Source organism: Physella acuta, unplaced genomic scaffold (assembly GCF_028476545.2).
Source record: "Physella acuta isolate Inbredline_101_S28 unplaced genomic scaffold, ASM2847654v3 ptg001034l, whole genome shotgun sequence".
In the NCBI taxonomy this organism is placed as follows: Eukaryota; Metazoa; Mollusca; class Gastropoda; family Physidae; genus Physella; species Physella acuta.
This window is the reverse complement of record NW_026732551.1, coordinates 418535-432207: the sequence shown is the minus strand read 5'-3', so window position 1 is coordinate 432207 and position 13673 is coordinate 418535. Positions and strand designations below refer to the sequence as shown.

General features: G+C 30.9%; 2 protein-coding genes across 7 annotated transcripts; both read right to left on the bottom strand.

Moving 5' to 3' along the window:
• Positions 1-484: 484 nt before the first annotated feature.
• LOC131954846 (stAR-related lipid transfer protein 5) lies at positions 485-6042 on the bottom strand. The gene is made up of 6 exons (XM_059318660.1): positions 5801-6042; positions 3652-3710; positions 3328-3463; positions 2869-2983; positions 2635-2728; positions 485-2113 (listed from the first exon to the last, which is right to left on the bottom strand). The coding sequence occupies exons 1-6, from the start codon at positions 5900-5902 to the stop codon at positions 1957-1959; spliced, it is 663 nt and encodes a 220-aa protein (XP_059174643.1). The 5' UTR covers positions 5903-6042; the 3' UTR covers positions 485-1956.
• A 2188-nt stretch (positions 6043-8230) lies between these two features.
• Positions 8231-13665, bottom strand: LOC131954832 (NAD-capped RNA hydrolase NUDT12). Of its 6 annotated transcripts, none has more exons than XM_059318627.1 (11): positions 13649-13665; positions 12502-12816; positions 12223-12335; positions 11495-11597; positions 10776-11060; positions 10384-10531; positions 9920-10035; positions 9752-9840; positions 9345-9488; positions 8777-8928; positions 8231-8674 (listed from the first exon to the last, which is right to left on the bottom strand). In XM_059318627.1, coding segments are annotated over exons 1-11 (1629 nt in total). In that variant the 5' UTR covers positions 13651-13665; the 3' UTR covers positions 8231-8512. The 6 variants fall into 6 exon arrangements, with proteins under 6 accessions (XP_059174610.1, XP_059174609.1, XP_059174613.1 ...); XM_059318626.1 differs by having other exon boundaries at positions 13639-13657; XM_059318630.1 differs by lacking the exon at positions 13649-13665 and adding an exon at positions 13049-13288 and having other exon boundaries at positions 12502-12745.
• Between the last annotated feature and the right edge of the window lie 8 nt (positions 13666-13673).

Below are 13673 nucleotides of genomic sequence, written 5' to 3'. Positions count from 1 at the left end.
TTCATCACTTACTACTTATAACCCTTTCTTTAAAATGTACAACAAAAGTTTTAGGCTAATACTGTTGTACTAAATGCTTGCATTTTTATGGTTACAACTAGGGGTTCCTGAGCTTAAGTATTTTGAAAATAATAAAAATTGAATAAGGCAGCTGTTGCCTTAGCAAAAACCTAAACAACAGTCTGTAAAACCATTTTTAAAAAGAAATCTCTTTGAGCACTTTTTTCAGTGAGTATGCGAGAATAATAAACCTACAAAATTGGAGATGCTTTTACTTCATAAAAAATAAAGACCTCATCTATGTTAATCCTTGTCAACTCTGGAGATTTCTTCAAGGTAGATTAAATCAAAATATGTCAAAAACATAACTGTTCCCAAAGCCTATTTCACATAAATAGGCTTCACTATCTGACCATTTTTAGACCTCTCATACATTTTGGTTGACAAAGTAAAATTAATATGAACACAAAAGATTTTTTTAAAACTTAGTTGATCTGTTTAATTTTTAAAAATCTAAATCTAGTTACTAATACAACACCAAAATTAGATATGTGTTTTAAATGTATTTGTTCTAACATCAATTACATTGAAATTATTTTATTACAGTTTGAGAAGTTTTTATATGGACAAAATTATTAGTATCTGTTATTGGAGATGGAATATCTAATGGCAATTATAAGAGACAAAAAGTATTTAAAATTTAGATTTAAAAACAAATAGCAAAACAAGGCAACAGACAATCAAAAGGCCTACTTGATATTGGGGCTTAAATATATTTTACTGTACACAATTTGGTTTTCAATACTTGTGATTTCATAAACTTTATAAAAGCTATCTCCATACAAATAAAGAAAATAAAAATTGTCAATGCTTATCAAAACTAATTTCAACAAGAAAAGAGCAATTGTAAGTACAATGTATAAGTGCTGTCTGAAATTAATCAATTTTTTTAATTAATGCAGTGTAAAATAATGTATAAAATTACAATATGACAACAGAGACAATAAATTGTGAACGGACTTAAGCATGTCATAAAAGTAAAAGCTTATTAAAAAATATAACAATATAAAACTGTTCAAAGTTGGTATAATATCACAAATTTATCTCACTTTTGCAGTGGTTTATTTACTTTAGATAGAAAATATAAGTTACACCCATTTTTTAATTAACACACTCTCATAAATAATAGTTTTATTATGTTTTAAAATACTTTTAATACTAATGTATTGTTAATGAATTTTTTAAGCCTGCATAAACATTAGTTAACTACATACAAATTTGTCACACCATTGTTAGTGAACCTCCCTCTTAAGTACTTTAGCTCCCTGCAGATTGTTTATTGTATGTAAAAATGACTCAATGCTTGACTCTTGTGAGAATGCATACTTATACATGGTAGGAAACTTAATAACACATTCTTATTGTCAGCTGTATAAAGATAATCCTACATAAAAATTGATTTGTAACTCAAGTTAAATAAGGAGAACAACCAAAGAAATATCTAACACAGAATAAACCAAGAAGATTGAAGGAGGAAAAAGGAAACAAATAATACAATGATATTTTAGATTTAAACAGTGTGTCTTCTTGCTGCTCATGTATAATATTTTGACATTTGTAAAATTTACAGTACAAATTGTTATCACAACTTTTGTTGAAGACATATGGAATGTTTAAGGATAAATCCCAACAGTTTATTAAAATCTACAATTAAAAAATCACTTTATACATTTGAATATATTTAGAAAAATCATTATTAAACAAATGTATATATACGTTTTAAACCATTTTACATTAAATAGATATTATAATAAATTTACAAAAGCATTGAAATTAAAAACTACAAATCAAAATGTCTCTTTACAACAACTTTCACCTATGAACAATAAATGCCTGAATAAACAGTTTGAACAAGGAAGGTCATAGCTGAATCACATGAACTAACATTGCTGGTATTTATTTTTTTATATGGCCATCTTTCTTCAGGATACTTCTCAAGTTGCTGAAGAAACCGGACATGGAGGCAGGCAAGGCTGAATCTACTAGAGTCCTAGGTATCATGCCCTTTATATCAGGCTGAATAAAAGTTACTAGTTTGGTGTAGTCAACTTTGCTGAAGAGAAAAATGCAACAATTATTGTTAAGTTTTATTAATTAGCAGTTGAACAGTCTAATTTAAAAATTTAACACGGTAAAACAGCTACTTTAGTAAAACAAAAAATGTCACTAAACAAGTTGCTTATACAAGATTTGAGAGAAAATTAATTTGAAGTTTCTTTTTAAAAATTTGATCTGATCAATCATACTTTTTAAAAAATTTTAATATTTTTAAAATGTAGCAACTTTAAACATTTATTTAAAAGTGGCACCCCTATACTTGGTCACACAAAACTTTAGAGCCAGAAATGTATGGACTGTAATTGGTTTAAGTTCCAACTCGGAACAATGCAAATTTTATTACAACTAAACAATGACTTGTTTCTTTTGAAATTGATACATTTGTATCACTTTATACATTTCTGTTGAGAAATGTTTGATGAAATTGTGCTGGTTAAAAACTTTGTACTTTTCAAGAGAAAATTGGTCAACAATTTCAGTTAAATTACTTGAAATAATTTTAAGGATCAAACATACTCTGGAACAGACATGCACATCATTCCACACGGGTGATTCCATCCTCTTACATATTCATGAACTGGTGGACAATCACTGTACTCAATACTAGTACCTGCAACAGTAGCAAAAATATAAACACAATGCACATTTTTTAACCCAGTATATCTTAGATGTAACTGCTGATATTTGTTAGTTTGGTAGGGACAAATTTATATATTTCTTTGAAAATAACAATGACTAAATAGTACTTACCATTTGTTGATATACAGTCATCAGTGATTATAGTCAGAATAACATCAATAAAATCTCTTGGGGATATAAGCCCCATTGCTGCACTGTTTGTTGTTGACCGACATATGCGTAAATCCTGAGGATTAGGTGATTATTCACACAATTGTAATTTACATAATTATGTCTCATGTTATTTATAAATAGAGAAACAGATATCATCTATAATAGAAGCAGATTATTTTAATTTAAAATTTAAGTATGCTGGAAAAATCTCACTAATTAGGCCCTATATGGTCCTCACTATTAACAAGTGCTATTATAAAAAAATAATAAAAAATCTTCTTTCTCTTTTTTTTTTGTTTTAACTTTCTTCTGTAACCACCTTACTTTCATAATTTAAATCACAATTGAAACATGGATTTTAGAAGCTTTTACTTAAATAATTTCCTGAAATAGAAATTTCAGTCTTAAAAAACATACTGGTGTAATCTGTTTGAGTATTTTGATACCAGTAATATCCTTATCCCACTTTGTTCTCATGCAATCATCGTGCAATGGGTCAATATATCTAAATATTATATCTTTTGAGCAATGGTATTCTGCTTGACCTCTGTACCTATAATTAGAGAAAAAAAAACATTACATTTGTGTAAATTATTAATCGGCAAGTAGGCCTACAATACTTTTTAAAATTTGATATAAAATAGTCACACTTGCTAACAGTTAATTTATATACAAATTTAAGTGTAGTTTAAAATAAGATACTTAAGTTATGAGCAAGAAAAGTGTGAAGATACAACATACAGGTAGCCATGCTCAAACCCTTCACATTTGGAATGTCTGTATTCAATAAGGACATCTTTCTGCAATATAATTGTATAAATAGAAAGTCAGACTACATAATCAAGTCATACACGTGATAGCTCTAGTTTACCCTACAATAGATTAGTGTCACAAAAAATAAATGGTTATAGCATGAGCGCCCTAGTTTACCCAACTATAGATTAGTGTCACAAAAAATAAATGGTTATAGCATGAGTGCCCTAGTTTACCCAACTATAGATTAGTGTCACAAAAAATAAATGGTTATAGCATGAGTGCCCTAGTTTACCCAACTATAGATAAAATGTCATAAAAAATATGATATGGCCTTTATTTGAAAATTTGCAATCTGTCCTAATCTTGATATGTATAATATTTTAAAATTCATACCAGGTAATCCAATCACAAAAAGTGATAAACATAAAATAAATGTGTAAAGGTAGGGAAAATCTAATGTTTTTAGGAGTTTATACTTGTAAGGCTTCATCAATTCTAGTGCATTGATCATCTTTATTGTAAAAATACAGTTTAAAATAGAACCTACATTACATTAATATTTTAAAGATTTGGACCATAATGTTATAATAAAAGTGCAGACAAAGGATGCTATTTCTATTATGTCCAGTTCACTTCTACAACCTGAATGACTAACACAAGTGTCTAAAGAAGCTTTATCTCAACATACTTAGATAAAGAGATAACTTTTTTCTCAATTCAGTTTTGTTAATCACAGGGCCAATGGTTTGTTTAAAGCACTCAACACATCAATGTGCTTGCTATTGGCTTTCTAAAGCTGATAAGAGACTGTAGCTGAGTAGTACTAAAAGTAGATTTTAAAAGAAGTTTTTCTTGTGATGTGACTTAGAAAATATGATGCATTTAAATTGCTGTCCGGAGAAAAAAGCATTTAAATTGACATTATGTGCTCCAAACATAAAACTGACATGGTGGATGTCACATTTCATTTTTTTCAAAATTTGGTATTTTGTATCACAAGGGGGTTTTACAAATCAACTGCGCTACTGCATGATGTTAAGTAAACTCCCTAAGAACTAAAATGCACTAACATACTTTGGTTGGAGATTGTGACAGTGCAACCAAAGATTTCTGGTTGATCTTTAGTAGAAATCTGGCACATGGAACAACATAGTGGTGTAGACTGCAAGGGAAACAAAGCAAGACATTTGGTCTATAGACCACATGATCTACCAACCCCAGAAAACTCTTTTCACAGCAGGCAAGAGGGGTTAGTGACTGCAAAGATTAGTTCCCTAGTACAGAGAGACAAACACATTTTTCACTGGCACTTTTTAATTTATTCTGAAACACATTATTATTTAAGTATTAGGGGAATGGCCTAGTCCCCTTACTGCACGCCATCTAGTTTATTTTATTTTCAGACTTCATAATATGTTAATTTTATAAATAATTAAATTAATTATAACACACGTTCTCAATTTAAAGTTTGTGGGGGGGGGAAGGGTGGTATATCTACTAGATCTATTCTAGATCTATTATAGTTAGATTTATTGTAGATTTATAGCAGTGGCATATCAATCACGTAACCATGGTGGGCAAAGTCCACAGACCCCTTGGGTTTTAATGTAAATAAGTAAGTATTTCTTCTTTGTTTCCCATTTGTGCACAAGACACATGGGGCAGAAGAAGTAGAGTTCTGTCTGTTTCAATGACCTCATACAAGCCTTGTATTACAAGGGGATAATCTGATGAGCACTACTATACCCAGCCGCCTTTATTTCCCTACCGTGAGTTAGGTACCCATCAGGGCTGGGTAGACTCAGTGACATTCTTCCGATTTGAACTTGAGACTTTCAGGTTGGCAGTCTAAGTCTAGCTCTCTACCGTTAGACCACGACGACTCTTAAATAAGTATATTTTTCATTTTGTTTTTCTGATCTATTTTAGTTATAGTCTATAGTCTATACTACTAGGAATCTAGATTCTAGATCTATATTAGATCTAGGCTATATATATATAATATCTAGAATCTATATCTAGATTCTAGAATCTAGATCTAGATTACTAGAGTAGATTAGAATGGAAATCTAGTTTAAAGTAGTTTAAGTTTAATAAATAAATATATAGATCTAGGCCTATATAATCTACTCACCGTCTTTTTAGCCGTATGCCATCCTTCTTTTTCTGTAAGATACTCTTTTAGAGTGTCCGCAGTTTTCAATCCGATAGCCTTTAATTCTTCGTCTGTCGGCATTTTGGTCAAGCTCAGACTAAAACTCAAAATATCACCTCAAACGTTGACCCCGTTCGCATCTGACTGTGAACCACGGATATTTTTGTTTATAGACTGCAACGAACGACTACACTGCACTGGCGGTGTCATGTGACCAAATCTTTTGTTCCGAGTACTGTGGCACTGATTGCCTAAACTAGGTCGCTCTGTACGGACTGTAGGCCAAATAAATAGGTTCCGCCAAAAAGCATTCGCTATCGAATATTTGCTTTTTTTAAAATAAAATGTACAGTATAAAAAAACATGCAGTTGTTAACTTTTTAAAGAAAAATCTAGATCTAGATCTATATCCTATGTAAAATGTAAATAGGTAAAATTGTTAATGTATAGGCCTACACTAGTCAATCCACACACAGGACAGAAAAAGAATTCATATGTGTAAAGAAAGAGCCTAGCCAACTGGTCACTAATGATGAGTAATGGATCACTCAGTTCTTATCGATTTTAAATTAACCACTACAGCAGACAAACATTTTGTATAGTTTAGTAGAACTACTGATGGTATAACGACAACAATAGGTGGCTACAGACTATCGTGGGCATTTGACACACTGTACTGAGTGATAGCCTGTATTTGAGTGGTTGTTTTGCCTATTTTTGTGACGATAGATCTGTATTTGCATACCTGTAGGCCTTTAAGCTCAAACATATAAACAATAATTAGTGAGACAATGTAGGTGCGAGAGATACAGTCATAGATGTAGGCTACTTTGTCCTGTTACACAACTAATTAACGCATTTAGCTTTGGGGCATCCTTTAATGACGCCCAAACGAACGGGAAGAGGAGGGCCAACAAAAGTCTGCTGTTCTCCTTTCTGTGTGGGCGGGGAAGCCCAGGTCTACGTAGATCTATGTTATAATTATACACAAAACGTTATTTGTAATGAATGTATATATATATATATATATATATATATATATATATATATATATATATATATATATATATATATATATATATATATATATATATATATATAGGCCTATTTATAGGGTTTACACATCATGGCAAAAGTCAAAACTTTACCTATAGGCTCTCCTTTAATTTCCCAAGAAAATTACTTTTTTAATACCCATAGCCGCTTATCTGCAGTTATATGTTTGTTGTATAACGGTAGCCACAGTCTAAATAAATGTCATAATTGCATATTCAAACATCAATACATTGTATTATACAAGCAGGAAAAAAAATCCATACAATAATGTATTACACTTCTAGTAAAAAAAAAATTGTGTCCACATTATGTATGTTTGTTTCTTCTGTTGTGCTGAAGCCATAGAGCCTACATTTAGGAATAAGACCTATACACTGTTGTTTTAATTGTTCTGGTTTGTTTTGTTTTTTTTTGTTATTTGCAAAGCAATACCAAAAACTCTTTGTCAGCTTTTCTGTAGCAAGTTGTTTTTTTACTATATAAGGTTGCTGACCTTATGCTCAACCCCCTACATGGAGGACTGGGTTGCTAGCTTTCATTTGACCCCTACCCGCAAAGACCTTCCCAGCTTGGTTGAACATACCAGGAGTTAACACTCCCGCTGGTAATTTTTATGTAAAACCTGTATTACTCTATGGAGCTGAGACATGGAGAATAACTGCCACAAATAAAAAGAAAATACAATCATTTATAAACTCATGCCTCAGAAAGATCCTTCAAATACGCTGGCCTAAAACCATCAGAAATGATGTTCTATAGCAACGGACAAATCAACTGCCAGCTGAGGAAGAGATTCTCCAGAGAAAATAGAAATGGATTGGCCACACACTTAGGAAGCCTGTATCCAGCATAACAAGACAGGCCCTCACCTGGAATTCACAGGGCAGGAGGAGGAGAGGCAGACAAAGAAAGACCTGGAGACGTGACATGGAAGAGGACACCAAGAAGATTGGATACACCTGGGGACAGTTGGAGAGACGCATGGAAAGCTCTTGTCAGCGGCCTATGTCTCAGGAAGGGCAACAGGTAAACCTAACCTAACCTAATACCAAAAACAGGGTTCTTGTAGTTTTAAGTGCATTCCTGTGTAGGATTATTTTGTCTTCCATTTAAAAGGCAGTTATTAGTTGAATATGGTCATTTTAAAGAAGAATTAATTTTCTTAAGATGCAACGCAATTGTATTTAATGATTCTGAATAGAAATGAAGTTTAACTATATGTACATAAAATGCTTATTTGCTGTTTATTTGTATACTTAATAGTATTGTACAAAAATAATTACAGAATGTTGGAGAAAAAAATCGTTTAACCCAAGCTAATACTATAGAAAAACCAATCAAAATTAACATGACATCTTATACCACTTTCTTGTTTAATTTCTATTTTCATAAAATTTGTAATACAAGTTTCCATTACATCATATCTTGTATAAAGAAGTGCTATAAGCCACTATAACTATAATTATATTTTCCACTTCTAGGGCAATCCAATATTCATTTAATTTTTTTTGTTTTGTGGGGAAATTAACTGAAACGTGTTTAATAATGCATACATCTCTAAATATATATACATTTTAAATGTGAAGTAAATTAAAAATATATTTAAATTGGATCTACAAAGATTATAAACTAAAGTTATAAATTTGATGAACAACTTGTAATCCATGATCTAATTAACTGATGAGCTATAGCTTGTCTTGGTGGTAGAAATAGGCCATCAGGATGTTGATTAGCCAACATCTGAGATGTTTCCGATCGAGAAAACCATCGAACTTCTTCCAATTCCTCTTTATCAATCTAAAAACATTAATTGATAATAAAATATCCTTTGATTTTGAAAATTTTATAAATTCTAAAATATTGATTTAAAACTTATAACTAAATAGTTTGAGTACTTACCTTGATAGTATCAGTTCTAGCATGTGCTATACAGCCTAACATCAAAGTTGCTGGGAAAGGCCATGGTTGACTGGAATGGTATTCGACTCTGCCAACTTTGACACCACTTTCTTCTTCAATCTCACGTCTGCATGTGTCTTCAATTGATTCTCCTTAAATAAAAATATGTAATGTCTCTTTAGATAGACTGCTAACCCAAAAGTCTTAAGTTCGAATCCGGGTTGAAGTCAGTAGAATGTCTCTGAGCTGGACCCAGGGACGTTCTCTTATGGGTAGCTTAGTCATGTTAGGGAAAGTGAAGGCGACTGGGCATAGTGATGACCACAGACACTATCCCTTCATATGCCGAGGTCATAGAAACAGGTGCCCCAAGGACTGTCAGGTTGGACAGGGGAACTAGACTGTATTTTTATATTTCTTTAAGGGAGGTCTTAAAAATAATTTTTATAAATATTATATGCGCCAAGTTTAATACTCTAAAAACTATAATAACCTGTATGAGTGTTAAATAAGTGTAAATTCGGTCTATTTTCTAAATAATGTATTTTTAACTGATAGAAAAAATTACCAGGCTCCATAAATCCAGCAAGACATGAAAACATCTTAGGTGGGAACCTATTCTGTCGACCAAGCAAGCACTGTTTGTTGTCAGGGGACACAACTAGCATAATAAGCGAAGGATCCACTCTTGGGTAACAGGTGTTACTGACTCCTGCAGTTTTGAAAAAATATATAACATGATTATTTTTGTATGAAAGGGCCATATTTCATTGTCTAAATTTCTTGATTTACCTTATTTATTTTAAATTATATTTAATTTTAAATCTATGATTCAAACTAAACATAGATGTTCATTCTCTTCCAGCTCTAAATTGAAAAGGTTTTTTTCTATTTTAAAAAATTAAACTTTTACTATTATTCCAATGTTTTAAAATAAAAGTAGAGAAGTAGGAAGTATATACTATTAGTTAATACCTTTATGACTTAGACAATCTGTATTACTACAGACTTGCTTGTAGCCACCTTCTGTGATGCTTTGTGCACTCCCACAAACTGGGCAATATCTGATACAAATAATTATAATTATGAATAACAGATGAAAACACAGAAGAAACATTGAAAATGTATTTGAAATATATTTACTTGTAACGATCAAGCCAGCTTAAGATGGAATGTGCTTCAGCAAACATGCCTGCATCACTTTCTCTCATTTGCAATGTTGTTGGAAATGCAGGCACAAAGTTACCATCAGGAAAATGCTAAACAACAAATTTAATGATCAGAAGATAATAAAATATGGCTCGGTATATACAGTAGCTCAGTGGTACCTTTGTATTTAAAATAAAACTGTAATGGCTAAAAATTATTTAGAAGATTTGGTTGAGTTGTAGCATTGGGTGAGTACAGATATAGTTTTTAAAAAGTGGAAATTTCTAAATAAAATGTAAACATTTTTATTTCTAAAATTAAGATTAAAATTCAAGCAAAATGATTTTAAAAACAGCAAGGCTTTAATTTCATTTACAATGCCCACCAACAAAATTAACAATTAACTTAATAAATTGTAAGAAAGAAACTAAAATATATATATATTGTATTTTTCTCACAGTATTTGCAAATGAAGAGCTCATATCTTTTAGCTCAATTGCAAACCATGGACTAGACTCAGGATCAAAAGTTTCTAGTCCCAAAAATATCACAGTGGATTGTTCTTTAAACTCCTGAGGTAGTTGGTCCAACATAAAAACTGCAAACCTACAAAAAGATGAGAATAATAATATTTAATAATACTTGTACAATACCTGACTGTTCTACTAATAAAAGAAAATATTACACAGTAAACTAGAAATCTCCCTGAATTAATCAAACAAGAGATGTCTTTTAAAAACTATGTTTAAAAAACTAATAGCATATAATGCTGCTTAAAATCTCTATAGCTACCCTACTGATTAGTTAACTAAATTAACAAAAAATTACACATTTTCTAAAAAAAAAATACTTGTATTGTTTCTTTGGTTCCTTAGTTGCAATAAGAAATGGGCAAAGCTTTGAAAATAAGACAAATTTTGCTGATTTGTTCATTTGAGCAGCTTCCAATAGTTTTTCATCTTTGCGCACATCTGATGCTCTATATAGTGGGTTTTGTGAGTAATAATGCCTGACTTGGTTAAACTCTGTGTTTTGTTGGTGTTGTGATAAGAGTGCCAACGAATCTTTATGATTCCAAAAGTGTGCAATATCTAAAGCAGTCTGTCCTGCTGCATTAAAGCTATATACATCACACCTGGAGAGAAAATTAAAATTTCAAATTTTTATTCCTGCTGAATTATCATGTTTGAGTTTAGATTCTTAAAGGACTGAGATTTGTGGAACAGAGGGTACCCATGAATTTACTCAAAAGAAAATCGAAATGTTAAAATCATTGGTGTCTGTGTGGTTGTATAGTTATAATTAAGCACTTGTTTTAAAAATTATCATTTATTAAAGGGGTAATTTCATTTAAACAGATTCATTTTTTTTATTTCTTGGATCATTTGCAAATATTTAAAAAAGCATATTTCCATGTGTTATTAAAAAAAAATGATTCACGAACACATGCTGTTGACTATTATTATTTTAAATTTTAAAATCCTTTATCAATTACAAGTTAAAATAAGAATGTTTCATAAACTGAAAATAAAATTAGAAGTAATATAGAGCTGTTTTATATATAGATACCCTTTTTCAATTAAAAAAGAGATGACTGCTGTCTGACCATTTCTTGCAGCTAACATCAATGCTGTCCATCCTCTTTCACTTTTTACATCAACGTCAACAAGACCTGTTAAATTTTAACATACCTACATAAATACTTAATGCATGAATTTTTGTTAACCTATTTTAACAGTTACAGTTACAATAAATGTTGCAAATTCTGTTTCACATACTCAAAATAAGTTTTCTCTAATGCAAACTTGAACAGTAATATAACAAATGAGCTATGGCGTCATCCATTCGTCACACTACTAGAGGGCAGGTAGGGTTCATAATTTTGGGACAATGTGTGATTAGGGGGAGGCGTTTAGATAGTGTGTTATCACACTTTTGCATTTAAAAAAACTGATGCTAGAAACTGAATTTGAACCAACATTTCTAATTTTTTTTTTAAATTGCTTTTGTCAAATGAAATTAATTTTCTCTCTGTTGCCAATATGAGTCAACATTTTAGAAAGAAATCGATGTTTTAAAAAAGAAATCATTCATAAAAGCATGACAACATTTATGGATGACCCCTCTTTTTTTAAGGGTAATTTACAAGCAAAAATATAACAAAACCAATCAATAAAAGAATTATAATCTTTAACTTTGCTATTAGCAATTAGTACCACCTTGTAAAAAAAATTGAAAAAATACTACATATAATTTTATTTGAATTATTTTTCCCCACAAAATTTTAAAACTGTTACCTATAATTTTTTTCAGCTCTTCCAGCTCTCCTTTTGCAGCACAGTCTAGAAATCGTGCATTTATCTGCTCCTCTTGGGGATTATCTTTAGCTCCAGATTTTACACTCATATTTCTAACACAAATAGAGGTAATACATCAAAAAACTAAATGAGCACCATCTTTTTAAATTCAGTAACCAATGTATTTCAATATATTCTAACGTTTTTTTTTTTTTTTTAAATCACAATTCTATCTATCTGGTTTAATTACAAAATGGTACTTTTAAAATTTGTCCCTACCTGTTTGGACTTAACAAAATGTTGGGAGTGGTTAGGTTTGGGTAAAGCAGGTAAAGATTATATTGATATCTTGACCAATGAAGAGATTGTTTATTTACTGCTTTGGATAATGTCTTGCTGTAAGAATAGCCTCTGACTGGTACTTTACTGCTTCCTATTACTTGGCATAGACTTTTGGTTTTTTTAATGCTGTAGTTACAGTTTGATGACGTGGTTATGGTTATTGTCCTTCTGAAAATCTTTTCTACAACCAGAAGAGTAGGCTTCAGTGAATTTACTTGTGTTGTTTTTGTATTTGAAATTAAAGCTAAAGCCCTAGTAAAATAGGGTGTTAAAAACATTGAATGCATGCAGGAATATAAGTTATTTTAACTTAGGCTGAGCTTTGACAGTCTTCTTAATTATCTTAATAATCTTTGTTTACTAGTTTAGATTCTAGTTTAGTAGTTACTAAACTACACTCAAACACTGGTTGACTACTTGTCCTTGACTAGGGACTTAGGTACGTCGTAGTAGTACTAGTTAGTACTGAAGTAGTAGTACGTACCGTACACACACGGCTACACCGTCTACACGTAACACTACAGTCGTATTTATAATTTTAAACTTTAGGCTAGGGTTAGATTTTATTACCGTATCCTATATTTAATAACTGTAGTATGTTATTTTTAAATCTGCATGTTGTGTTCTAGTTGGCTACTACAAGACATAATTGTCAGCCTAATAATTGACTGTTGATGAGTTGTTGAAACAGCTGATCTTGTTTACAATTTGAAAAGCTCAAAGGTCAACTACTATTGCCAGTTTTTTTCCGCAGTAGAAAAAAAATTGCTGCAATTTTTTTTTTTTTTTTTTAATTTTCGACAGAAAAATGCTGATGTTGTAGAATTTTTTATATTTAAATTTTTAACGTTGGACAAAGCTGAATTTTAAAACTTAAATAATGTGTAAAACTCTACCGCTTTTATTTTTATGTTGTAGGCTTAGATCAAAGAACGACTACTACTCTGACTAGGTCTATTACATGCATTCTATCACATTCTGTATGTTTAAATAATAAATAAGATACAAGTTATTAACGATATAATTTTCGAACTAAAATAAAATAAATAGGCAACAAATTATGAATAGGCCTACATCTATATACATTTTGTATTAATGTAGTCGACGAA

Coding starts and splice junctions, on each gene's coding strand:
- LOC131954846 (XM_059318660.1), bottom strand. CDS start 5,902: ATGCCGACAGACGAAGAATTAAAGGCTATCGGATTGAAAACTGCGGAC. Junction 3,711..5,800: donor GGCATACGGCTAAAAAGACG/GTGAGTAGATTA, acceptor ATTATATTGCAG/AAAGATGTCCTTATTGAATA. Junction 2,984..3,327: donor TACTCAAACAGATTACACCA/GTATGTTTTTTA, acceptor CCTAATCCTCAG/GATTTACGCATATGTCGGTC.
- LOC131954832 (XM_059318625.1), bottom strand. CDS start 12,851: ATGCATTCAATGTTTTTAACACCCTATTTTACTAGGGCTTTAGCTTTA. Junction 11,598..12,222: donor AGAGCTGAAAAAAATTATAG/GTAACAGTTTTA, acceptor AAAATTTAACAG/GTCTTGTTGACGTTGATGTA. Junction 10,532..10,775: donor GAACCAAAGAAACAATACAA/GTATTTTTTTTT, acceptor ATCTTTTTGTAG/GTTTGCAGTTTTTATGTTGG.